This window comes from Perca fluviatilis, chromosome 8 (genome assembly GCF_010015445.1).
Source record: "Perca fluviatilis chromosome 8, GENO_Pfluv_1.0, whole genome shotgun sequence".
Lineage (NCBI taxonomy): Eukaryota > Metazoa > Chordata > Actinopteri > Perciformes > Percidae > Perca > Perca fluviatilis.
The window spans coordinates 20,905,116-20,931,161 of NC_053119.1; the positions used below are offsets into that span (position 1 = coordinate 20,905,116).

The following is a 26,046-nucleotide window of genomic DNA, read 5'->3' on the forward strand; positions in this document are numbered from 1 at the left end:
TCAATAAGCATCCATAGTTAAAGCAGTTGGTTGTCATCATATTTAGAGTAGAAAAGCACTGGTCTAAAACAGTAAGTGAGACTTTTAGATTGCCTCCACAACCCACTCAGACACTTGAGCTCTGACCGACAAGTATGCCGTTGTGTTGCATTCCTGCCACATATCACCACTTATTTCTAACTGCCACTCATTAACTACACTTTACCTACCCTGTCAGACAGACAACAACCCTGGACCTGAGGGGTCGCACAACCCTTGACCCCAATAACCATCCAGTTGCACACCATTTTATTTTTACTTTAACAGTAAAATCACCTCATTGAGTCAAAAGAGACATTTTAGAAGAAAAAATTGTCATATGATATTACAGGGCGCTTTGCCAGTGGCTAACACAATATATAATTATCATTTGATATTATGTAAAAGCTTTAAAGTGTGGAGTAGACAACCAAAGACAGGACAGACTGATGAATGAAGATGAAAAGGGAACAGTGTCATTGAGAATATGCATCATACCTGTGAATACACAGGTCAAGAGTGAATATGGCCTGTCATATGAATCATCCTGTCATATGGGTGTGTATGTTAAAGGAGAAGAAGGGGGGTAATGAGCAAAGTCTTTTCCTTAAGGCATCCCGGATCAGGACATTCCTTGAATACTGCTACTCTCATCACAGGGACAGCCTCTTCTGAACAGGGTTCATGTCTGTGTTTTTAGATTTGCATGGGTTATTTTGGTTGTCTCGAGATGATTCGCCGGGGGAAGGGATGATGCACTTTGAGCTGTTCTCTTTGTACATCACTTCACTTGCATGTTTTTACGATCTTTAAATCCCAGTAGTCACCGTGAAAAATGCTGCAGAAAAAGGATGTCTAATCTAGTCTGTGATGTATTCCCCCAGCAGGATGAAAGCAACAAAATTCCTTTACTCTCTTTAACTTCAGCTGTTTGGTGTTTTCTCTCTTACACAACTTACATTCAACTGAGTCAAATCATTAAATGAATAGGTTGACATTTTGGGAAATACAATTATTTGCTTCTTTGCTTTAGAGGTTAAGAGGCGCTTTAGAGGTGCTTTTACTTTTGGACAGAGCCAGGCTAGCTATTTCCAGTCTTTGTGCTAAGCTAAGCTACCCATCTGCTGGCTCTAGCTTCACATTTACAGTCATGACATTAGAGTTGTATAAATCTTCTCATATAACTCTCAGCAAGAAAGCGAAACACAAAATGTCCCAAAAATGCCCATAATGTCCAACTATTCCTTTAGGAATAAAACACTGTTCTCTTATTCCATTAAAAAGATCAAACCAGGTGCAGTTGTATGATTAATGAACAACAGTGAATCTATGTGGGAATACTGCAGATAAGTACATTCATGAATAATGTCAAGCATTACAGTACAGTCAGAGGGGCTATAGTTCAATGAAATACTGGGATGAAATAATCCTCCCACGTTAAATCGCTTCCGTCTGCTACAATCTGGTGCTGGACATTCGCAGCCAGTGGTGCTGCTGTGGCCTCGTCAACTAATGGCCCAATAAGATGAGAGACGCGGGGCCATTCCACTGCCGCTGGCCTGCTTTATTTCCAGACTGTAAAAGGATATAGTTCCCTTTGCCCCTCCTCATGCTGCCATGTCACCTAGTACCTTCAGCTCACTGATCCATCTCAACCCTTGCAAGTAATCTGTCTACTCTCCTGTAAAAGCCAGACAAAAAGCCAGACATGCTCCAGGCATAGCTGCCTTGCCCACAGGCCAGGCATTAAAATCTCCAAACACCTTCTGCTTCTTTGCTTCCATTTTTATGACGTTTATCACTGCTATCTGCTATCATTTTTATGACGTTTATCACTGCTATCTGTCTGCTTGTTCCTAGCCATAACATTCCCCTCACCCATATTTTATCAGATGGTTCAATCTGAAATGACACAAAAAAGAAACAGGCTCTGCGTTATGTAAACGTTAGTGCTAAAATGCAACTCTTCCAATGATGTAACTCATTTGGCATTACCACTGATAGTTATTCATATTATACTATGACAGTAGTAAGACTCTTGATACTACTTAGGACAGCAAAGGCCTCCACTACCCCTCCACACACATTCCCCTCACCCCCTCAACCCTTTCCATCCAGACACTTCTGGAAGTTTATACTCTATATTTTACATCACCTTTTGACATGCTCTCTTTTTGCACAGGAAAGACTCAACAGATGACTGAGCACAAGCCTGGTTTTAATAGTGGACACAGAAACAGGGCAACTGGGGGAGTTTCACCTTCATAAAAGCCAGGCAGGCGGATGTGTGACAGTTTTATTTTTTATTGTTATGGGAGGGGATCGGAAAGCCCACAAAGGGCTAAAGTGTACCTGTGTCATGTAATCTGCCACATGAATAAAAGCACACACACAAAAAATACAGTATCATGAACAATGGGATAGGAAACAGTGACAGGTTTTAACATACAAACCACAGGTGTGAGTTCTTCTTTTGAGTATCTGACAGGTGATAGCTGAAAAAGCAGAGGAGCAGCCACACAAGTGGAAAATTAATATTACAGATCATGTTTACATGTTACATGTTATAGAGGATGGGACATATGTTAAGTGTCAGTTATCACTGTATCCCTGTTGCATGTTAAATACTAACTGTGAACATGTTTCTTTTTTTGCTGGCTATATCTTGTATCATCACTCATAGTATTGGTGGACAGCACCCCATGTTAGATATAATTGTGTGCAGCTTTACAATTCATTCTTTTTTGTCTAAATCTTGTATTCTGTGAAGATCTAGTCGAATCCACTATTGTGGACAAATTTTTGTTATGTTTTTCATAAAGTTGAAACTCTTCTCACAGCCTGAAAAAGAGATGCTCCTCGAAAACATATAGATTAGTTTAGGAAAAGACATTTTTACTTGCTTTTTTTGAAATATACAGTACAGGCCAAAAGTTTGGACACACTTTCTCATTCAATGCGTTTCTTTTTTATTTTCATGACTATTTACATTGTAGATTCTCACTGAAAGCATCAAAACTATGAATGAACACATATGGAATTATGTACTTAACAAAAAAGTGGGAAATAACTGAAAACATGTCTTATATTTTAGATTCTTCAAAGTAGCCACCCTTTGCTTTTTTATTAATAAAGGGAAAAAATTTCACTAATTAAACCTGACAAGGCACACCTGTGAAGGTAAAACCATTTCAGGTGACTACCTCATGAAGCTCATTGAGAGAACACCAAGGGTTTGCAGAGTTATCAAAAAAAGCAAAGGGTGGCTACTTTGAAGAATCTAAAATATAAGACATGTTTTCAGTTATTTCACACTTTTGTGTTAAGTACATATTTCCATATGTGTTCATTCATAGATTTGATACCTTCAGTGAGAATCTACAATGTAAATAGTCATGAAAACAAAGAAACACATTGAATGAGAAGGTGTGTCCAAACTTTTGGCCTGTACTGTATATCAAATGTGCTCCACAGTGATAGCTAAATTGACATTTATTGGCACACCCATGGTTCTGTCATTATCTATCAGCACAAACGTGTACAGTAAACAAATCAACACTAACCTCCAAAACAGCGCACTATAAAAAATTACTACTTATTGTATGCTTTATAGTATTGGCATGCAGTATGGAAATGACTGAGTGTGTTTGGCACAAAGTCAGACAGTGTTATAAGTGTTTGATCATCATTGTGCAGGCTCATTTGAAAATGCCCATGTAAGACAGCCCAAAGAAGCGGTTTTTCTCCTTGTTGCGTAGGAAAACACAAAAGGCATACATTTCAAAAAGCGACGTGACAGACATGGTGACCTTGAAGACCGATGGCAGTTGTTAATCATGAGGATGCCTTTGGGCTGTTCTGAGCTAAAACTTTCCTGAGAGAAAAAAAAACTCCATTATTTGAGAAAATTCCACCAGCTGTACCATTTAATTGTAGTATTTAAGCTTTTAAACACACTTTAATGACGAAGAAAGCCATAAAATGTTTGAAAGTTGGTGCTAGATTGAGGATAACTATGTTTATGTTGTGAAGCTGTCTATTAGCGGTAATGATTGATGGTAACATGTCTTGAAGAGCCACCCTTTAGACTTTTACCTAAGGCGGGCGAGATTAAGTAGCTCCCCGAGGGTTCTCAGTTGAGGGGCAGACAGGATGATAACCTCGGTAAAGGATGGAGAAGATTCAAGTCTGCCTGTGTTATGAGAGGAATGTCTGCTGCCTCAACAGTGGGACCCTGCTTTAAGCTCCATGACTGTTGTAATGTATGTTGAAGCAGCTACACATGTAATACATTTCTGTCTGACAGGTCAGGACAAGATGAATATATATCTTCATTTTGGGTGAGTGGACATGTACAGAGAGCAAGACAGCAAGCATTGCTATTTATCATTACAAGCCTTCAATAAACCTCACTGAAAGCAATTATTGTCATCGCTTTTCTGCTCAACAGACTCATTGGTTTTCGGCTTACATCTTAATGACCCTTTCCCAGTGGTGGAAGAAGTACTCGGATCATTTACAAGGTCAAAGTAGCAATACCAAAATACTACAGTTAAAGACAAAGAAAATATATATTAAGTACCAAAGGTAAAAGTAATCATAGTACACAATGGTCCTTTTTTAGAATGTCATATAATATTGTATGTATTACATTATCAATGCATCAATGTGTATGCAGCATTGTTCCCATAACACGTTATAATACATTTCATATTCACATTCATAAGCATTTCAGTTATATTTCCAAGATATAGCATGCATATCTTTTGGATCACTTTGAGAAGTTTGCATTATGCAATGGGTGCACGCACTGCCGTCTAGTGGGTGGTGGTTGAAATTGAAATTACTAAAAAATAATAATTTAGATTGGGTTTTTTTTACCAAGTTTTCTAGCAACCATGAAATGAATATAAACAAGCAGATGCTTTTATAGATACCAATCACACTAATTTAGACAAAACAAAAATCTACGTAGGATGGTAGGTATTTTGATATGCTATTTATTGCCTGCAGAATCTACAGCAGTGTTTTACATGGGTCTTGGGAAAATAAAACAGGTCCCTAAATTATCTGGATGCAAAATATGAAGTCAAAGCCCTCTCAAGTCAATTGAAAAATAGACATGTTGAATAAAACACTGTGAGCTTGTATTTAAGCAGGGTAGTTAAGGCTGCCAAATCAGTTTTGGAGGATTTTGATATATGAGCTCATAATGCATTCAACAACTGAATGCCTAACAGCAACACTTGCTCTAACCCTTATCTGAACCTGAACCAAGTCGTAACCCTTGAACTGGCCTTTGAAGAAGTGAGGAGCGGCCAAAATGTACTTTCCAAAAATGTCTTCATTGTGTATAGGTCTTGATCCTCCCAAAGACAGCTGTACAAGCGCACGCACGCACGCACACAAAACACACACACACACACACACACACACACACACACACACACACACACACACACACACACACACACACGTGTGGTCGCGTGGTCGGGAATAAATTATTTACTTATGGCTTATTTATTTATTTCATACTGATTATAGATTTCTCTGTCAGAAAGATTCGAGGCTAGACAAAAAAATAATACTGGTTAAAGCCACGAAAGCGCGATGTTGACAACGACGCTGCTAATTTGGCACGTTTACTAACATTTTGAACGCATCCAGTGTTTTTTTTATTTACAGTGTGTTATTGCTACTTTTACTTACCTGTGTTAAGTTCTTCCACCCCTGTTAATGTCTTTGTTCTTTCACTGTTTTCTTTGAAATAACTCGAAAAGACATAAGTTAAATGTAATATTACAGAGAAAATAACCAATTTTCCCTGTGAAATGAAGCAACAGAGCAACCTATAAAGCAACAACATGAAAACGGAACGAAAAGCTATTTCAATTCCACTGCCGGGAACTTAATAGTGTGACATCCAGCGGCAGTAAACAATGCAGGCGCTGGCAGCACTCTGGCCGGGCAGCAAATCAATAGCTCCAGTCCATGGACGTATGGAATTAGCTGGAAGACGATATTGTAGTCTTACCGCAGATAATTATTTCGTTTGTAATTAAACAACAATGTCCTCAATTGAGATTTTGAGAGTTTGTCAACGAGCGACTAGCTGCTGCTGCTGAAGAAATATTCGGAGTTAAAAAAAAAAAGCTATCGTCGAGTAACGTTACGAAGAAGAGATCGATCGTCTGCGCAGAGTGCTGGATATCGTTTGGAAACCTGAAATAAAGTTACACAGGATAGGTGAGTAAAACTTGAATGGTCTTTTAAAAAACTAAGAGAGGTGCATGACTTAAAACAAACAAACGTGTGGTATTTATTTACTCATGTTCCATGTTGTATGTTCTCCCAGGGCTCCCTCAGCAGCATGTCTGTAAAGAGGAGGAGGTTCTCGCTGACCAGCAGCTCTGTATTCAGGAGAGGAACGTCAGTCTGCACCAAGAGGACCCCGAGCCTCCACAGAGGAAACAGGAGGAACTCTGCACCAGTCAGAAGGGAGAGCCGCTTGTCCTGAAGCAGGGGACTGAAACCGTTCTGTTGACTCCTACCAATGAGAAAAGTAACCACAGTGAACGGGAACCAAAAAGTGACCACCAGCTCCTCTTCTCTCAACTCTTGTGTAGCAGAGAGTCAAGATCAGAAAGGAAGCAAGCATCGAGACTCAGGATCAACTAGAAATACAGAGCAAACACCAAAGAGAAGACGTCACAAAAGCAATAATCACTGTAACAATATAAACAACTCTGACTTGTTAAAGATTCACTGTAAACTCACAATGTGACCCTTGTGGCAAAGCATTCAAGTTTAAGTCCCAATTGTATAAACACCTGATAATCCACACAAGTGACCTGTATTGTTGCAAAACATGTGGGAAAAAAGATTCACTTGGACATCATTTTTGAACACATCATTTTTGAACACATAAGAATCCATACAAATGAGAAGCCATTTTCTTGCAAAACATGTGGAAAAGATTTTACATATAATCATGCCTTGGTTTATTTAAAAATATTTGAAATAACTCAAATAAGTTAAATTTAGTAGTACAGAGAAAATAAAAATTCTTGTCAAATGAAGCAAGAACTAAAGGCTAACTAAATCTGTCAATGTGACAAAAACACAAGTATTGTGATATAACACATTACAAGTCATCATTACATGCAATCAGCTGGTTAACCCCTAATGTCCTGATACTTAAAGTCCTGAAGCTATAGACTATATACACACTATAGATTAAAAAGTAAGTGAACTTCAAACAGGAAATTATTTGATCTGACCCAACATTTTTATTTTCTCAAGAAAGTAATTATACAGAGGCTTGCAAAAGTATTCATACCTCTTGAACTTTTCCATTGCCACGTTACAACCACAAATGTAAATGTATTTCATTGGGACTTTATGTGATAGACCAACACAAAGTGGTGCAAAATTGTGAAGTGGAAGGTAAATGATACATGGGTTTTCAAATTCTTTTACAAATAAAAAAACTGAAAAGTGTGGCGTGCAAAAGTATTCAATACTTTGTAGAACCTTTCGCTGCAATTACAGCTGCAGGGCTTTTGGGGTATGTCTCTCCAGCTTTGCACATCTAGAGACTGAAAGGTTTGCCCATTCTTTTTTGCAAAATAGCTCAAGCTCAGTCAGATTGGATGGAAAGCGTCTGAACAGCAATTTTCAAGTCTTGCCAGAGATTCTCAATTGGATTTAGGTCTGGACTTTGACTGGGCCATTCTAACACATGAATATGCTTTGATCTAAACCATTCCATTGTAGCTCTGGCTGTATGTTTAGGGTCGTTGTCCTGCTGGAAGGTGAACCTCCGCCCAAGTCTTTTGCAGACTCTAACAGGTTTTCTTCTAAGATTGCCCTGTATTTGGCTCCATCCATCTTCCCATCAACTCTGACCAGCTTCACTGTCACTGCTGAAGAAAAGCATACCCACAGCATGATGCTGCCACCACCATGTTTCACAGTGGGGATGGTGCATTCAGGGTGATGTGCAGTGTTAGTTTTCCGCCACACACAGAGTTTTGCATTTAGGCCAAAAACTTCAATTTTGGTCTCATCTGACCAGAGCACCTTCCTCCACATGTTTGCGGTGTCCCCCACATGGCTTGTGGCAAACTGCAAACGGGACTTCTTATGGCTTTGTTTCAACAATGGCTTTCTTCTTGTCACTCTTCCATAAAGGCCCGGTTTATATAGTAGTTGTCCTGTGGACAGATTCTCCCACCTGAGCTGTGGATCTCTGCAGCTCCTCCAGAGTTACCATGGGCCTCTTGGCTGCTTCTCTGATCAATGCTCTCCTTGCCCGGCCTGTCAGTTTAGGTGGACGGCCATGTCTTGGGAGGTTTGCAGTTGTGCCATACTCTTTCTTTTAAAAAAAATTTGAAAACCATGTATCATTTTCCTTCCACTTCAAAATTATGCGCCACTTTCTGTTGGTATATCACATAAAATCCCAATGAAATACATTTACATTTGTGTTTGTAACATGACAAAATGTGGAAAAGTTCAAGGCGTATGAATACTTTTGCAAGCCTCTATATATCTTTGCATATAGTAGATGTGTTGGATTCAAGGGGAAAATGGGGGAACATTGCCACCCAGTGGTTACAATTGGATTTAGTTTAAAAGAAGTGCGATTTAGACTTCTTCAAAATGACTATTGAGGAACAGTGCAGTAATTTAGAGTACAGAAATGACATTATTCATGAATATAAATTATTGATGTTTTAGATAGAGGAATATAAGTCATCTTCAATGCTCATCACACAGACGTAACATAAATATAAACCTGTGGTTTTTATGTCTCAAGTTTCAAATTCCAAATTAATCATTTACTCATGATATACTAAGCGGATATGATTCATTTACCTGCTTGTAGTGATGTCATGACTGTATCTGGTATATTTATATTCTCAGTAAAGGGTTTCTTTAGCTACATTGCTCAGATTGATAGTAAAAGTTGCGACTAAAAAGTAAGCCTGTTTTCCAGAAATGTCCCATTTGTCCTGTTCTTATGTATGGACCATTTATAGGCAAATATGCATATTTCTATCCTACAGATATCTTCTACTCTTCTCTATTGAAGGAGTTTTTTGTAACCTAAGACAGCATCTGGTAACTTAAGATGTTCACAGTACATTTAAGTCAGTGTGGTTTTGGTGGGCAATAGCAAAGCTTTTACTCATAGATCATTTTTAACCCAGCGTTCGTAACTGTAAGGTACGGTGCACTTTACATCAAACTGCACAGCTAATCATCAATAAGATCCATCTCACGGCAGCTATCAGCAATGCAGAGACAACAACAAAGTGTTTTCTGCTCTATAAAAATAAATCCTCCGCAAACATAACAACAGTAGTATTTCCTGTTGTGTAGGGCACTGTAAGAGATGGCAGTGATGATAAGAGGAGCTTAACTGCCAGTTGTCCAGAGTGGCTTAACAACTTTTCAAACTGATGCTGAATTTGTCCCCTGAAAACAACTTTTGTAATTACTGCTTTTAAAACAATCCTGGACTGATTGATTACAGTTATTTGTGGATCACATTCACCATACTGTAACTCCCAAATGATGTTGTAGGCATGTCTCCAAGAGTTAGGTTAGAAGTTTAACAGATTTCGTGACATCTATCACACCTGTTTGTGTCTGTGTATAGGCGAACGAAAGGTACGTTTAATGTTGCTTGTTTATTTATTTTTTTCCATCTTAAGATGAGTATTTGTTAGTAGCCTATGGGATACAGCTGTGCCATTTAGCAAAATATATTTAACGGGGTGCGCGGTTTTACCAAACAATGTCAAACTAACCCTGATATCAAAATTATTGAACAAAATATTTGGCAAAGCGGATTTGAATATACCAGTGCAACAATACCTCGTGTCGTCCCTTCGATAGCTCAGTTGGTAGAGCGGAGGACTGTAGTGGCTTACAGCTGAAATCCTTAGGTCGCTGGTTCGAATCCGGCTCGAAGGAGATCCTTTTTTTCATTTTTTATTACTGACCGTAGATCATTTTGGATGGCCGGCTCTATTGATTTACAGCACTTGTACGGTCAGTCGTTTTTTGCTTATTTTGCTTATTGCTCTGCTATCAATAACGTTTCTTTGCTTAGTGTTAGTTAGAAAGTTATTTATTTTCCTGTAACTTTAGCTAGCTTACCCGTACGCAAAATTACGAATCCCACTATGGCCACACCACCCCAAGACTCGCCCTACGAAGCAGCTCGATTGGTTGGGGTTAGGCATTTCACCTCGAGTAGGTAAAGGTTAAGGTTAGGATTAGGATAGCCGATTGGTCAGGGGATAGGACCTGAACAAATGGGGTTACGTTACCTTGCGTTCTCATGGACACCTGGCCAATAAATGCTATTGAAGGGCGGGTCTTGACGCGGCCATAGTGGGATCGCTAGCTACCCATACTGAGACTTCAAGGTTAGTTAACTGTTTAAATGGTTTATGGGTCATTCCAGAATTGGACAATTTAGGCATCCATCATTTTGAAAAATTGGCCATTTATTTTACTATTTTTTATTATGTATGTAACAGAGTTGCAAATTACGGTAATGCTAATGTTAGCCTTTTCTCATGAATAGAATCTAGCTGTTTAGCTAGCTAGCTAGCTCTTACTGTCATCTTTAGGACAAACTTACTTAGCTAGCTATGTAAAAACAGAAGAAAACCTTTAAATTAATTTGTCTTATTCTGATAATAAGTGTAACAGGGTTGCATTGGTTAAAGTGACACATTCAATCAAGGCTAAAAGTTGTATAATAATATGAAAAATCGAAAAGAGAACATACCTTTGTTCTACCCATTCTGGTGGCAAACTGCTTAGTGATGTCATTTCCTGCGAATCATGTCACTCACTGTTTTTTTTCTTCTGATAAACAATAAATTGGAAACTCACTCAAAGAAATACAGTCCTTTTCTCTGGCATCGGGTTTAAGACTTAATGTTTCAAAATGTGAAATTGTGTGTCTGTATAACACTGATGAAAATCTTATGTGTGATATACCAGTGAAATCTAGTATTAAATACCTTGGAATTCATATCTGTAAAGCTCTAAAGGAACGACAAAAGAATTTCAAGCCCAAAATACAAAAAACTAAAAATATATTCAATATGTGGCTTCAGAGAGATCTGTCCATGTTAGATAGAGTTCTTTTGAGTAAAGCAGATGGAATCTCTAGATTTATTTACCCTATCCAATCTTTGTTTTGGAAAAACAAATGCCATCGTTTAAAAAAGGAGATTTTAGCAGCCCCAAGAAATGCAGGTGGCATGGAAGTAATAGACTTTATGGATATGATCAATACCTTTAGAATTAAATGGATAAAAGAAGGTTTAAAAGCTCCAAAATCCCTTTGGTTCTTTATTCCAAAGACAATTTTTGGAAAAATGGGAGGCCTCCAATTTATATTACAATGCAGTTATAATGAAATTAAGTTATCACAAAAGTTATCTAAATTTCATCAACAGGTGCTTAACGCTGCAAAATTATGTTTTATACACAACTTTTCTCCACACAGAACTATTATATGGAACAATGAGTTCATAACCAGAAAGAATACGTCTTTATATCTGCAACATTGGGTTGATAGGAATATAATTTTTCTTGCAGACTTACAAAATGAAGAAATGAGGAATTTCATAGAGCTAAAATTTTTCCTATCACCCACAAAGAATACCAAATGGTAATAAATGCTGTACCTAGTGAAATTCTTCAACTAATGAAATGTCACTCTGAGAGACAAGAATTGCAAGAATTGGATCCAATCTTCTTTGTTAATGGAATAAATATTAAAAGTCATAAATGTACAAATAAACATATAAGGAATTACTTTTACAGCAAAAGGAAAATCACTCCACGGGGGAAATTTGTTTGGAACTCTTTATATTCTAACATTCACTGGGAATCAACATGGCTTCTACCGTATAAATTTGTTATCCCCAATAAAATGAAAATGAAATGAAACAAATTTATTTCAAGATTTGCGGCTGTGGTTATTTTTAATTATGACAACAAAAACAAAACAATACACAGAATTGTCAACTTATTAATTCTACAAGGTAAATTTCATATCCATAAAGCAACATTTTCTAAATCTCGACCAGCTCACTTCAGAATTGAATTCCGGAACTTTTTTGAGTCTATCCAAATTATTAATAATAAGAAAACTATTTATATAGCTGATCTACTGCAAGATTTTTTCAAGGAAATGTGATCTATAGCCTTGATTTTTTTCTTCATATTGCCTTTATATTGTTTTCTATGTCTATATTTACTTATTTTTTTTCTCATTATGCATTAAGTGCCCATTTAAATTTTATATATACTTATCTTTTATTTTTATAATTTATTTTACTGCTATTTATCTTTTACTTTATCAAAGATGTGTGCTGTTCCCTGGTTGGAAATGTTTATCTCTGTATATGATGCCGTATTGTTCAGAAATTGTATAACTTGTTTTGTAAAATTTTTTCCAAAAAACCCCCCAAAAAACTGTTTTTTTCTTCTTCTTCTGCCAGGCTAAATAAACTAGCTAAATATGTTTCGGCAACAGGGTTGCACGTATGTTGTGGGACATAACTTTATTGCAGAATTTCTTTATTATTTGAAATAGTTCTATAATAAAAATAAATGTTTTAATAATTAAAAGAGGCATATATAAACAAAAATATACAAAAAAGGTCAAATGTATTTTAACGGTTGTATTTAACATTCAATTTGGTCATCTAAGGTGGGACAAGAGAAAAATGGCACTGAAGTGGGTGCTAGAGACTTATTTTTTATTTTCAATAATATTTTTGAAAAAAAAAATCTTCAAGTCTATTTATATTTAGTCTCAGGACAAGTGTTGTTTACACAATTACTGCATTTTTTGTTTATTGTACATAGATTATTTGAAATTTCATAGGTAGGACATGAAATGTCCTCCAATTCTGGAATGATCCTATATGGACATCGAATGTTAAGAATTTGTTAAAAGTCATAACTAAAAAGTAGTTCACATCATTATAACGTTTGTAAAGTGTGCCTCTAAACATCCATGACCTTATATAATATTTTTGGTTTGCTTATATTGATTAGATGGATGAATTACTGTTTTGAAACAATCGCGGGCTTGGTATGACATCTAAGAACATTTTAGATGTTAAGTTACAGTATGTAGCCTATAAGGCGCAATAATGTTTGCTCTAACATGGGCTTAAACTGAAAAAAAAGAAGAAAAAAAAAAGGTGTTACCTTTAACAGAGACTCTTTTCTGCATAATTAAGAAGTACTGGACTTATGTGTTTGTGTATATAATTGTGATTTGTATAGAAACACATGTTTACTTTTCATTTAATGATAAGCATTTGTCAAGTCAAAGCAGCAAACTAAATTTAACAGTTTGAGGTTGGAAGGCTGAGATTGCAACGACACAAATTCATTTAAGTTTGGCTAAGCACATGGGACAAAGGCGTTAAGGTTGAACTATTTCTGTGAACAACAGATTGCCCCTTGTGCTACTAACTGTGATGATATGTTTGTGTAACCTTTGAATTTGTTGACCACTGCCTTTGCAGGTCTATGACATACCACTTTATCTTCCTCAGGTTTTTTATCACAGCACCTCAAGGTGGCAGAGTGACATCTCAGCCTGGACAGGTAGGTGCTGTTTAACTGGACTAGGAAACTTCTGTCAAACTTACATCCCTAAGGTTCAGCACACAGAGAACAAAAGCAGTGTGCATGTAAACCCAAGAACACATTCCTCTCTGAGTGTTTACACTGTGTGTATGTATTAACTTTGCCAATTGATACATGGTTTCTGGTGTAAAAGTAACATCTTAATGACAGAACAATGATAGGAGATAGATCACTGCTGCTATTGCAACTACTACTGCTATCAGTACTTACTTACCACTGCCACTACTAAAAGTAATCTTAAAATATTGTGATGACAAACCAGAAATAAGTTAGCGTATCATTAAGTAAGTCATTTCTGTCAACCACAAACATGCCCTAAATGTACAGACATATTAACAGGAAAAGTGAGCAGAAAGCAGGACTTACATAATCATACAAACCATTCAAGAGCAGAGCTTTAAAAACGTGTATTGTGTTGTCTAAGATGGAAATATACAGATGACAATAATTTAAGATTTCATGTAATTATACCAGAAAAAAACAAACATTTAATCATAGTAATGTTTGTGCTACATCATTAAAATCATTTGATATGTGAAAATTGTACAATGGCTGAGGTAGTCGTGGCAATACAAACTAAATTACGCACATTTTAAGGGACAACAAAAGCTTAGATAAATACAATTCTATTGTACAGTGGTGTAAGGTAGGCTGTGTGTAAGCTATATGCAAGTTCAACAAGATATCCTTAATGATTAAAAATGTCTGAAATCAAAGTATGAATTTATTCTTCAAGGGTCAAAACAAACAATCAAAAATTGTGGGTCATTTTCATTCAAATTCACAAAAGTCTCAATAAATGATGATGATATAGTTATTGCAAAATATCAAACATTTGACATGTTTTCACTCATGACGAACACGCTTCCTCGGGGATGCTGGAGGCTCCAGAGAGAAGGCAGTAGGAGAGCCGGGACGGGACTCGGGGATGTACTCTGTCTGATACTTGTCGATATAAGGCTTGGCCACATGCCACACCTGAGTTGAAAATACAAACATGTCACTTAAAGATCACAATTTTACCATCCCTCTGGAGGTTATATGTACATATAGATTTGATAAATTTTAAAGCCACAGAATGAATTAACATTGCTTCCTCCAAAAGATTTGTCACTTGCCTTCTGGTCAAGTAGAAGACGGTGAACAGCTTCAATGTCCGGAGACATGAATCTGTCTTTAATCCATGGTCTGTTAATGGCAGAATAGTTGAGAGTATGAGCGTCACAAGTGGAACAGTGGATAAATATTAACTAATATTAACTATCCTGTACATAATTTCAGTGGACCTTAGCCACATCTGTTTGACTTACTTGACAACGCTACGCACAAGGTCATAGACCTTCTCCAATGGAGTGGTGGTACGAAGTGGGCGGAGGAACTCAATACCCTGACAGGCTGCCAACAGCTCTATAGCAAGAACTGATCACAGAAAACATCCATTAGATGTGACCAAATGCATAATCAGGTTTTGAATTTGCAAAAGAATAGTATTTTTTTTTTTTAAATGTCTTATTTGGGTTAGTCCTCTTTTTAATGGTAATTGATATCACTACATTTGGTGTGTTAAAATGACAATATTGTGTTTTCAGTAAGGTTGCAATGCTGCATACTGAACACATCAGAGTGGGTTACAATGTGAGTGACTGGACCAAATCTTCGGTATGACATTACATTGAATAATGTAGGATTATCAAATCACAAATACCGCTTTAGAAAGGCTTCAGCACTCATTTGGCTTCAATCATAAATTTTTTAAACTATGTATTTCTTAAAGAGAGATTGTGGAGCCCATTGAAAATGCTTCACTTCATCCTATCCTTGAATTAGTTTTGCAATGTGTCGATAATCATATTTTTAAAAAATCATAAGGGAATATCACATAAATTAGATGTTTTATTTCTGTACATGTATGTGGAGCAGCCATTGGATTCAACAAAACTCACAATACTCTTCCAATACCTTAAAGATCCACTACAAAATACGTAGAAACGGAAATTGTAGGTTGAAAGACCTCTGTTCTCTTTAAATCTGGTCTATTCCAACATAGATTGCAACTACTATTGTATCGTTTCTTGAATATATATGAATATATATTTTCCCACAAAAAAAGCTAAAGTAATTTAGCTAGAAAGGCATTGATTTAATAGGGGTTTTAAACCTGTAGTTTAATATTATCAGTGGATATAGTTAACCACTATATCCACTGATTGAGCTTTGATTTACAACCATGCAAATGTTTGCTGATTCACTTTTATCCACAGTTGGTGTGCACTGGTATGATATGGATGTTGCTGCTTATTGCTTTTAAATCTTACTTAAAGTTGGGTGGTTGAATTTTATATAACTAAACTATGTAGCAGCCTGTGTAACTGATTTTGTTATCGCTATAAAGTTAGCCATTTGGTGTTTCAGTCAGAAACCTGCATCATTGTGTTTAGCATTTTTATGCCCATATCTATGCCTTACAATTACTGTAATATGATGTTTTTTTTTAAATATGAATAGTAGCAATTATCCAGTCATACCTGGATTTTGAAAAGCATTACCTTGCTCCACATGCTCCACAACCCTCAGGGCCTTCCTAGCAGCCCAGCCTCCCATGGACACATGGTCCTCTGTGGCAGCACTAGTGGACAAGGAGTCCACAGACGATGGATGACACAAAACTTTATTCTCTGAAACTAGACAGTACAGAAAAGGAAATTGGACTTAACGTGTATGCTAAAACATTCAATTAAAAGGGACATCGATTCAGATAAATTAAAATGGTGTTTATCTTTATAACACATATATCTTTTTGTTAAAAATATTCTACCTGAAATTCAACATTCAATATTACAACCTATTTAACTCTACCAACAAACATCTATTTTATTTAACATAAAGTTTCATATAATTCACTTTACTGATGTTAATGCTCCATTTTGTTTTCTTTTTGTGCACACTAACCCAAGGCAGCAGCGGTGCAATGAGCAATCATGAAGCCTGAGTTAAGTCCTCCCTCGTTGACGAGGAAGGCAGGCAGCTCACTCAGAGACGGGTTACACAACCTTTCGGTCCTCCTCTCACTTATGGAGGCCAGCTCATGGACTGCAATGGCTAAAAAGTCCAGAGCCTAGAAGAAAGAAAATGGCAATGAAAGAGAGGGGAACGAAATCTACAATAAATACTCAAAATATATTTCATAAGTCACAAATATACATACCTTAGCTGGGTATTCGCCATGGAAATTCCCACCTGAAATGGTCTCACCTCTTTCTGCAAATACCATCTTGTACGGCCGTTAAGAAAATAAATCACCTCTGATTTCCACAAAATCCAGTATATAACTTGTGGCAGAACCTAGAATTTGTGGTTGAACAGTTTTGGGTGCAGTGAAAAAAGTGGCACATCTAAATTTATGTACTAGTCTGGTCGGTCATCTTTATGTCGAGAAAGGATACAGGATTGTCAGTGGCGCTGTTGATTTCTGTATTGATGATGTTTTGGACAAATGTTATTGTGTCATTGGTGACTCCATGAACCTGTGTATAGAAACAAAAAGGTATGCTCAGAAACAACTGAACAACACTTTGAGCACGGTCCTATTCCAATTCCAAAAATGCTCTGGATCTACCATGATCAAGGGTCCTGAGGGAGAAACTTGTGATTTTGGGATCTATAAATAAACTTGACTTGAGGTTACCTGAGGACAGCATCGCATGGTGTAGGCATCCTGGACTCTGTCACAGAACCGGTGGCTCTCTGGAAAAACATACCAACACCAGATGACACACATTAATACAGGCATAATATTACCAAAAGCTATACTTTATTAATCCGTCTGGGGAGATACACCCTCTGCAATTGAACCATTCATGACCTATTTATGGGCTGTGGGGAGCCACAGTGCAGTGCTCCAGCTCTGAAACCACCTTGATCAAGCGCAGAAATATTCCTTACAGATGTTTGTCTTTTGGTTGGGAGGAAACTCCCACAAATATGGCAGTACTGTAACATGCAAACTTGACCAATTGTGGCCCGGTAAGAAAAGTTTGAACACCGGACAGACTTCTTGCTGTAAGGCAACAGTGCTGCCCAGATGTTAAGTGTATTACAATGACTTTGTGTGATATAACGTTGTGGTACTTGTCTGTTTTAGAATATGGGCCTGTCCTCTGACCTGCTATCTCGGATGGATGGTGATCAGAGTCCAGCAGCGAGCGGAAGCGCAGGGCCACCTCGATCTGTCCTGGGTGGGGCCGCAGCGAATGGATGTCTGCAGAGGAGACCAGAAAATGAGGAAGGATGAAACTGATACAAAAAGTTTAAGGTACATTTTTCCATCTAGTTTTGTGATTTTGTTCACTGCTGCTGCTCACCACTGTCAAAGGCCTTGGTGGTTCCCTTTAGCACCTCCAGGGTCAAAGCAGCAATGATGTCTGCCTGCCGAGCAATTGCCTGGGCTCGCTCCACAGCCTCCGCCCCCAGAGAGGTGATCATCTGGGTCCCGTTGATCAGAGCAAGACCCTATAAGGGAAAGAGCGAGAGGGACACATTTTCCACTTTAAGAAGCCACTAGGAGAATGCAAGGCAATGTGCACTATATTGTGTTGTATTATTAGGGCCCGAGTGCCGAAAGCAAATTAATTGGCTTTTTGAGGGGCTTAACATATTCACAACTCACCAAATTTGGTGGTCGCATCAAGTCTGGTGAAAATGTACGTATTTTAAGGGTTTTGGGAATAGGCGCACAAAAATGGCTCGCTAGCACCCCCTAGAAAGTTAAATAAATTGAGCCCCTGCAGTGCATTTAACGTAGACTCACGAAACTTGGTACACATATGTAACATGTCAAGATGTACAAAAAACTTCATTAGAGCCATACCCTAAACCCAACAGGAAGTCCGCCATTTTGATTTCAAAGTTCGAAATTAGTGCGATTTTGGCCATTTCCACATGTCGTACTTTAACAAACTCCTCCTAGAGATTTCGGCCAACTTCAAACTCGGTCTGTGCCATCTTAAGATGTTAAGGATGAAAAGTTGTTAAAAGAAAAACTTTTCGTCATAGGGCGTGGCTGTGGCGGGGCGGCCATTTTGTGCGTTTCGCCGCCGAAACAGGAAGTGGGTGTAACTCGAGTGTACATTGTCCAACTGGCTCGAAACTTTTCAGGATTCATAAGAGTCCAACCCTGAGGACAAATAAAGGCCGATATTTACTTAAAGTCATAGCGCCCCCTAGTGGCAACAGGAAGTAGGCCTAAAAGTCAAAGTGCTATACTTTAACCAACTCCTCCTAGAGATTTCATCCGATGGATTTTTAGTGTTTAGCGATGAAAAAATAAGTTATTGTAACTTGAGTGTACGTTGTCGAATCTGCCCAAAATTTCGCACGATTGACAAGGGTCCAGGCCTGAGGACACCTACAGGCCAAAATTGACTTTTGGTCATAGCGCCCCCCCGCTGGCAACAGGAAACCTGCCTTATATGACAAACATCATCCGATTTACATGAAACTTAAAATGTGTGGTCTACATGTGATACTGAGCCGCACCCTCTAATTTAACCACGCCCACTTACTCAGGCCACGCCCCCTTTCATAACATTTGAACCGTTTAAGGTAGTCTTGTGTGAGGTGTCATTGAACTCAGCACAGAGTTCCTTTTTAATTGGTGATGGTTTGACCCGCCCCGTAATCTTTAGCCACGCCCCCTTTTATAACTAATGACCCGTTTAAGGTAGAGTCTTGTGTTAGGTATCGTTGAACTCAGCAGAGACTTCCTTCTTTATTGGTGATGGTTTGGCCCGCCTCCTATGTTTAAGCCACACCCCCTTTCATAAATGCTGACACATCTAAGGTAGAGTCTTGTGTGAGGTATCATTGATCTCGGCAGATACTTCCTTCTTCATTGGTGATTTCACATAGTCTAATAAGCACGGTGTCTTTTCCCTGGCTCAGATCGGTTAAATCAAAGGTAAACAAAAGATGCGCTATACTTAACAACCTAATTGGAATTAAAACGACTGCAACGATAGAACAAAATAGGAAAATTAGATGTGGACTATTAAATATTAGATCTCTGTCTTCTAAAGCATTATTGGTAAACAATTTGATATCAGATAATAAAATTGATTTATTTTGTCTTACTGAAACCTGGCTGGGCCATGAAGAATATGTCAGTCTAAATGAAGCCACTCCTCCCAGTCATATTAATACTGAAATTCCTAGAGGCTCAGGCCGAGGAGGGGGAGTTGCAGCCATCTTTGATTCAAGCCTGTTAATTAATCCTAAACCTAAACTAAATTATAACTTGTTTGAGAGTCTTGTTCTTAATCTTCAACATCCAAAATGGAAAACATTACAGACAATTATATTCGTTGTTATTTACAGGGCTCCAGGTCCGTATTCTGAGTTTTTATCATGTTTAGTCCTTAAATCAGACAAAGTACTTATTGTAGGGGATTTTAATATCCATGTGGACGTTGACAATGATAGCCTTAGTACTGCTTTCAACTCATTATTAGATTCAATCGGTTTCAGTCAGAGTGTGCACAAGGCGACGCACTGTTTTAACCACACCCTCGACCTTGTGCTGGCATATGGTATTGAAATTGAGGATTTAATAATATTTCCGCAGAATTCTGTATTATCAGATCATTCTATAATTACTTTTGAATTCTTACTACCTGACTATACTAAATTAGATAAAAGCTTCTACACTAGATGTCTATCTGACAGTGCTATAGCTAAATTTAAGGAAGATATTCCAACAGCATTTGACTCTATGTCATGCCTTAACATAACAGAGGACCTTTATGTTAACCTCAGTCCCTCTAAAATTGATACATTTGTAGACGGTGCTACGACCTGCCTACGGACGACTTTAGACTCTGTTGCTCCCCTCAAAAAGAAGATGATGAAGCAAAGGAAACTAGCACCTTGGTATAACTCCCAAATTCGCACACACAAATTAAAACGAAAACCTCGGTAAATGGCGTTCCACCAAAGTGGAAGAATCTCGTTTGGATTGGCAAGAAAGTCTCAAAACCTATAGGAAGGCCCTAAGAAAGGCCAGATCAGACTATTACTCATCACTAATAGAAGAAAATAAGAACAACCCAATGTTTCTTTTCAGCACTGTAGCCAGGCTGACAGATAGTCACAGCTCTACTGAGCCATCTATTCCTCTAGCTCTGAGTAGTGATGACTTCATGAGCTTCTTTAATGATAAAATTATAACAATTAGAGATAAAATCTATCACCTTTTGCCCTCAACTTCTAACGGTTCACCTTTAAACGCAGGACCGCTAGAAAGAACGACTATTCCCGACATATACTTAGACTGCTTTTATCCTATAGACCTTCAACAATTAATGTTAAAGATATCCTCAGCTAAGCCATCTACCTGTCTCTTAGACCCCATCCCAACGAGACTACTCAAAGAACCTTTCTATCCAAGATCCTTGAGAAGGTAGTTACTAATCAGTTATGTGATTTTCTACATAGCAATAGTTTATTTGATGACTTTCAATCAGGATTTAGGATTTAGGATCTAACTGCTGCAGACAAAGGACTTGTCTCCATTCTTGTTTTACTAGATCTTAGTGCTGCATTTGACACTATTGACCATACAATCCTGTTACAGAGATTGGAACATTTAGTTGGCATTAAAGGAATCGCTCTAAGCTGGTTTAAGTCCTATTTCTCTGATCAATCTCAATTTGTTAATGTTAATGATAAATCCTCCAAGTACGCTAAAGTTAGCCATGGCGTTCCACAAGGCTCAGTGCTTGGACCAATTCTATTCTCCTTATATATGCTTCCTCTTGGTAATATTATTAGGAAACACTCAATTAACTTTCACTGCTATGCGGATGACACCTAATTATACTTGTCAATCAAACCAGACGAAACCAGTCAGCTAGCTAAACTTCAAGCGTGCATTAAAGATATAAAATCCTGGATGACCTATAATTTTATGATGTTAAACTCTAACAAAATTGAAGTTATTGTGCTGGGGCCTAAACACCTCCAAACCTCATTATCTAAAGACATAGCTACTCTGGATGGTATTGCCCTGGCCTCCAGCACTACTGTCAGAAATCTAGGGGTTATTTTTGATCAGGATATATCCTTTAACGCCCATCTAAAACAAACCTCAAGAACAGCCGTTTTTCATCTTCGTAACATTGCCAAAATTAGGAATATCCTGTCTCAAAACAATGCTGAAAAACTAGTCCATGTATTTGTTACTTCCAGGCTGGACTATTGTAATTCCCTACTGTCAGGTTGCTCAAATAAGTCCCTTAAGACTCTTCAGCTGATCCAGAATGCTGCAGCGCGTGTTCTCACAAGAACTAAGAAAAGAGATCATATTTCTCCTGTATTAGCTTCTCTGCATTGGCTTCCTGTAAAATCCAGGATTGAATTTAAAATCCTTCTCCTGACCTACAAAGCTCTAAATGGTCAAGCACCATCATATATAGAAGAGCTCCTAATACCTTATTGTCCCACTAGAGCACTGCGCTCCCAGAATGCAGAGTTACTTGTGGTACCTAGAGTCTCTAAAAATAGAATGGGAGCCAGAGCCTTCAGTTATCAGGCTCCTCTCCTATGGAGCCAGCTCCCAATCTGGGTTCGGGGGGCAGAAACTGTCACCGCATTTAAGAATTAACTTAAAACTCTCCTATTTGATAAAGTTTATAGTTAGGGAGTGAGGAGTTGCAGCGTCCGCCTAACCAGGCCCACATGTGTCTCTTCATAGTCGTTAGATTAATAATATAACAAAAGTAGAGGGAGGCAGGCCAGCACAGCCCAATCCGGCAGGGGAGAGTTTCAAGCCCGAACAAGCCACCTCTCCTTATGACCTGTCTCTCTTAGTTACGCTGTTATAGTTCTAGACTGCCGGGGGACTTCCTTCCTTTGATACACTGAGCTGCTCTCTCCTCTCCCTTTCTATTACCATTTGAGTGCATCCCATCCCAGAAATGCTTGTTATTAATACTAGCTTCTGGGGAGTTTACTCCCTGGAGTCCCAGTGTATTTCCTTGGAGAACGTTGGCATCAAGATCTTGGTTGCAGCTGTCGCCGTGGTCCTGCTGCACTCCCTGCTAAGCTCTACGGTGCCCTGCAATGTCATGCTGCGTCCTGCTGAACCCTGCTGCTTCCTGCTATGTCCATCCATGCTCGGCTGGGCCACGCTACATCCTGTAACGCCCTGCAGCGCACTGATATGACATGAACTACTACGACTACCATTTGAAGTCACTGTTCCATTATTAATGTGACTATTACTGCCACTGTTTATCGCATCCCCAACGGGCACCGTCAGGCACCGCCTACCAAGAGCCTGGGTCTGTCCGAGGTTTCTTCCCAAGAGGGAGTTTTTCCTCGCCACTGTCGCACTGATTGCTCTTGAGGGAATTACTGTAATTGTTGGGGCTTTGTAAATTATAGAGTGTGGTCTAGACCTACTCTATCTGTAAAGTGTCTTGAGATAACTTGTGTTATGATTTGATACTATAAATAAAATTGAATTGAATTGATTGTTTGGCCTGCCCCTCTGTGCTTAGCCACGCCCCCTTTATATAAATGGTGACCCGTTTATGGTAGAGTCATATGTGAGGTATCAATGAACTCAGCAGAGACTTCCATTTTTATTGATAAAGGTTTGGCCCACCCCCTATACTTTGGCCACGCCCCCTTTCACAGCTAATGAACTGTATGATGTAGAGTCTTGTGTGAGGTATCATTGAACTCAGCGGGGAGTTCCTTTTTCATTGGTGACGATTTGCGGTGTCTGAGTGCCGCGCTAATGCACGGTCGCAGGGAGCGGCGTCTGCCGGTAACCCCGACGCGCACAGAGGCGCGAGGGCCCGTCCATCGCTGCTCGCAGCTTTAATTGTAAATATAAACACTATAATTGTTCTTCTAAAATATGTACCTGAGGAGAAAGCACATTGTATTCCCAGTGAACCCTATACCAGTTTCTTTAGTGCAGTTAAAAAACAAATATGAGAGAGCATGATTGGTTTTAAAGATTACCTCTTTAGGCTTTAGTGATATTGGCTTCAGTCCATGGGCCTCCAGGACCTGGCCAGAGATAAAAGGAGAAAAAACATGTAAAAGGTCAAAAGGCATCAAAAAGCAAATATGTTTTCCTGCTGGACCTTGCAACCTGTCACTCTTACAAGCAAAATGCTCATTTCCTGCAGCATTAAGCAAGTTATTGTTGTACAACCATGGAAAGGTCATTATGACCTTATATTATGATCTTACATATTTGGCATCTGCCCATCCACTCTTGGGAGACCACATTTTACCCTCCCCGATCAGTCCAAGGGCCAGGTGAGAAAGGGGTGCCAGGTCTCCACTAGCACCCACTGTTCCCTTCTCTGGGACGAAGGAGAGGCAGGAAGCTGCAGGGAACGAGTAAGTCAGAGATGAAGATTAGTCATACGACAGTCCGTTTCCCCAATACTGATCCCTAACGGAAGTTATCAGCAGTCAACTGAAGCTGATATCCTAGGTCAGATAAGCTAAATAAAGGCTGGTGGCTTACCATTGAAGGCTTGGATCATGGCATGAAGGGTTTCCAGAGAAATTCCGCTGTACCCTTTGGCCAGAACATTGATCCTCAGAGCGAGCAGCATGCGAGTCCTTTCTGGGCTTAGCGGGTTTCCAACACCTACACACCATAGTATAACATCCATGGGGGTGATTTTAAATACAGCAAAACCTAAAACACTTTGTCAGGAGCACTAACTTGTTGACATTTTAAATAGTAATTGAGCTTTATTACCTGCTGAGTGTGACCGCACCAAGTTCTCCTGCAGCTCCCTGTGGAAAAAGCACACATAAGCACATAAAAAAGCTCATTCTCCAATAGAAGGTCTAACATTGACAACAAAAAACGGACTGTAAAATATTGTCTTTACTTGAGCTTGCTGACAGGAATGACTGTTCGGGCAAATTTGCCAAAACCTGTTGTGATTCCATAAACAACTGGAGGAACAGAGAGAGAGAGATACAGATAACTCAATACATGGGATCACTGATTTCTGAAATACTGTATTTTTGCAGTAGCAGGTTAACTTAGCTATTTATTCTTAAATGTATCCTAACCTTTGTTTTCTTTGACAATGGTGTCCAAAAGCTCTCTGGCTTGCACAACTTTTCTTTCTGCCTCCTGAGTCAGCTGAAAATGTTGGTTAAAGGAATGAGTATCTGAAGTCAAATTGCACAGACCAGCCATGACAACAAATACAATTTGTTGATCATTACCTTTATCTTGTAGAGTCCCCTTCCTAAATTGACCAGATCTGTCGATGTCAGCGTGTTGCCGTCCAAGGAAATGTACTGCACAGAGAGAGCCATGTAACACAGAAGTAGTCGGTATAATATATGTTTTACATTTTAATAGAGAATGGATAAAGTAAACACTTACCTCTGCAGGTTCCCTGTATGCTGCTGTGCTGTTTCGCAGTTTAATTAAGGATAACATTCAGCAAAATACAATGTTGCCCTTCACTGTTATTTTATTATTAAATATATATGACTCTGGTTTATTTTATTCTTTCAAAAGTCATTGTTACCCAAAATTGAAAACAATGTAATGGCATAAACAAAATGAAAAACGGATAGTATTTAGTACAAACTACAGTAGGCTACCCGTATAATTAATATAATTATGGCACAAATACTTGTGAAAGGATACAGGTGAGAAACTCCAGGCTCATACGGGATAAAGTCAGGAGACATGGTGTCGCCTTCAATAGCTGTAAGCACACGGTAATAATTCACACTGTACACATTTCCTCTTATTGGTAGATTCTGTAACTAAATCTTAATGTCTCGAATCGTCAGTACATAAACCATACACAATTACGCACACAAAACTGTCCCCAAAATGGGATGCATAGGCCCTACATTCTACATTCTTATATTTTAAATGCATACGGTCATTACCGAGCTCGACAAAGTCATTATCCTCCAGTACATCCTCGACAGTGTCATCTGCGTCCAACAAACCCAAACCCTGGCACCTGCGCACAACAAAACGAGTGTCCTTTACAGCCGTGATGCCACCGTTGTCTGGTTTGTTCTTTACGTAACGTTTAAGAGCTTCTTGTCCGAGCCACCGGATGGTGTTGGTGGTATCCCGGCAGGGCACTGCCAGCCACTCATCTCGGATGTGGACAGTAAAACAAGGCATTGCGCTTCAGCGGGACTCTGCTTTCAGTGAGCGCTGCTCGCCGCTCTCGAAGGGACCACCTTCAGCCTCCTCAAGTTCACCCGCCAATCAGGCGCACCGCTCGGAGCCGCGCCTCGCCGGAGTCACAC

The 26,046-nt window shown here is 38.8% G+C and overlaps 1 protein-coding gene, 2 long non-coding RNA genes and 1 other non-coding gene across 4 annotated transcripts; 3 read left to right on the plus strand and 1 right to left on the minus strand.

Moving 5' to 3' along the window:
• Positions 1-5,917: 5,917 nt before the first annotated feature.
• LOC120563854 lies at positions 5,918-7,518 on the plus strand. The gene is made up of 2 exons (XR_005640015.1): positions 5,918-6,264; positions 6,374-7,518. It is a non-coding gene; the product is annotated as an uncharacterized LOC120563854 (long non-coding RNA).
• A 2,396-nt stretch (positions 7,519-9,914) lies between these two features.
• Positions 9,915-10,002, plus strand: trnay-gua. The gene is given in 2 exon segments: positions 9,915-9,951; positions 9,967-10,002. It is a non-coding gene; the product is annotated as a tRNA-Tyr (tRNA).
• Positions 10,003-10,426: 424 nt separating this feature from the next.
• Positions 10,427-17,937, plus strand: LOC120563855. Its single transcript, XR_005640016.1, has 3 exons — positions 10,427-10,460; positions 13,629-13,680; positions 17,864-17,937. It is a non-coding gene; the product is annotated as an uncharacterized LOC120563855 (long non-coding RNA).
• hal (histidine ammonia-lyase) lies at positions 14,115-25,961 on the minus strand. Its single transcript, XM_039808291.1, has 20 exons — positions 25,672-25,961; positions 25,421-25,481; positions 25,151-25,178; positions 24,988-25,062; positions 24,829-24,901; positions 24,642-24,708; positions 24,506-24,543; positions 24,266-24,391; positions 23,983-24,122; positions 23,749-23,796; positions 18,084-18,231; positions 17,885-17,980; positions 17,408-17,466; positions 17,166-17,246; positions 16,928-16,993; positions 16,672-16,837; positions 16,269-16,403; positions 15,033-15,141; positions 14,841-14,910; positions 14,115-14,700 (listed from the first exon to the last, which is right to left on the minus strand). Exons 1-20 carry the CDS (start codon positions 25,916-25,918, stop codon positions 14,569-14,571), a joined length of 1,965 nt encoding a protein of 654 aa, XP_039664225.1. The 5' UTR covers positions 25,919-25,961; the 3' UTR covers positions 14,115-14,568.
• Between the last annotated feature and the right edge of the window lie 85 nt (positions 25,962-26,046).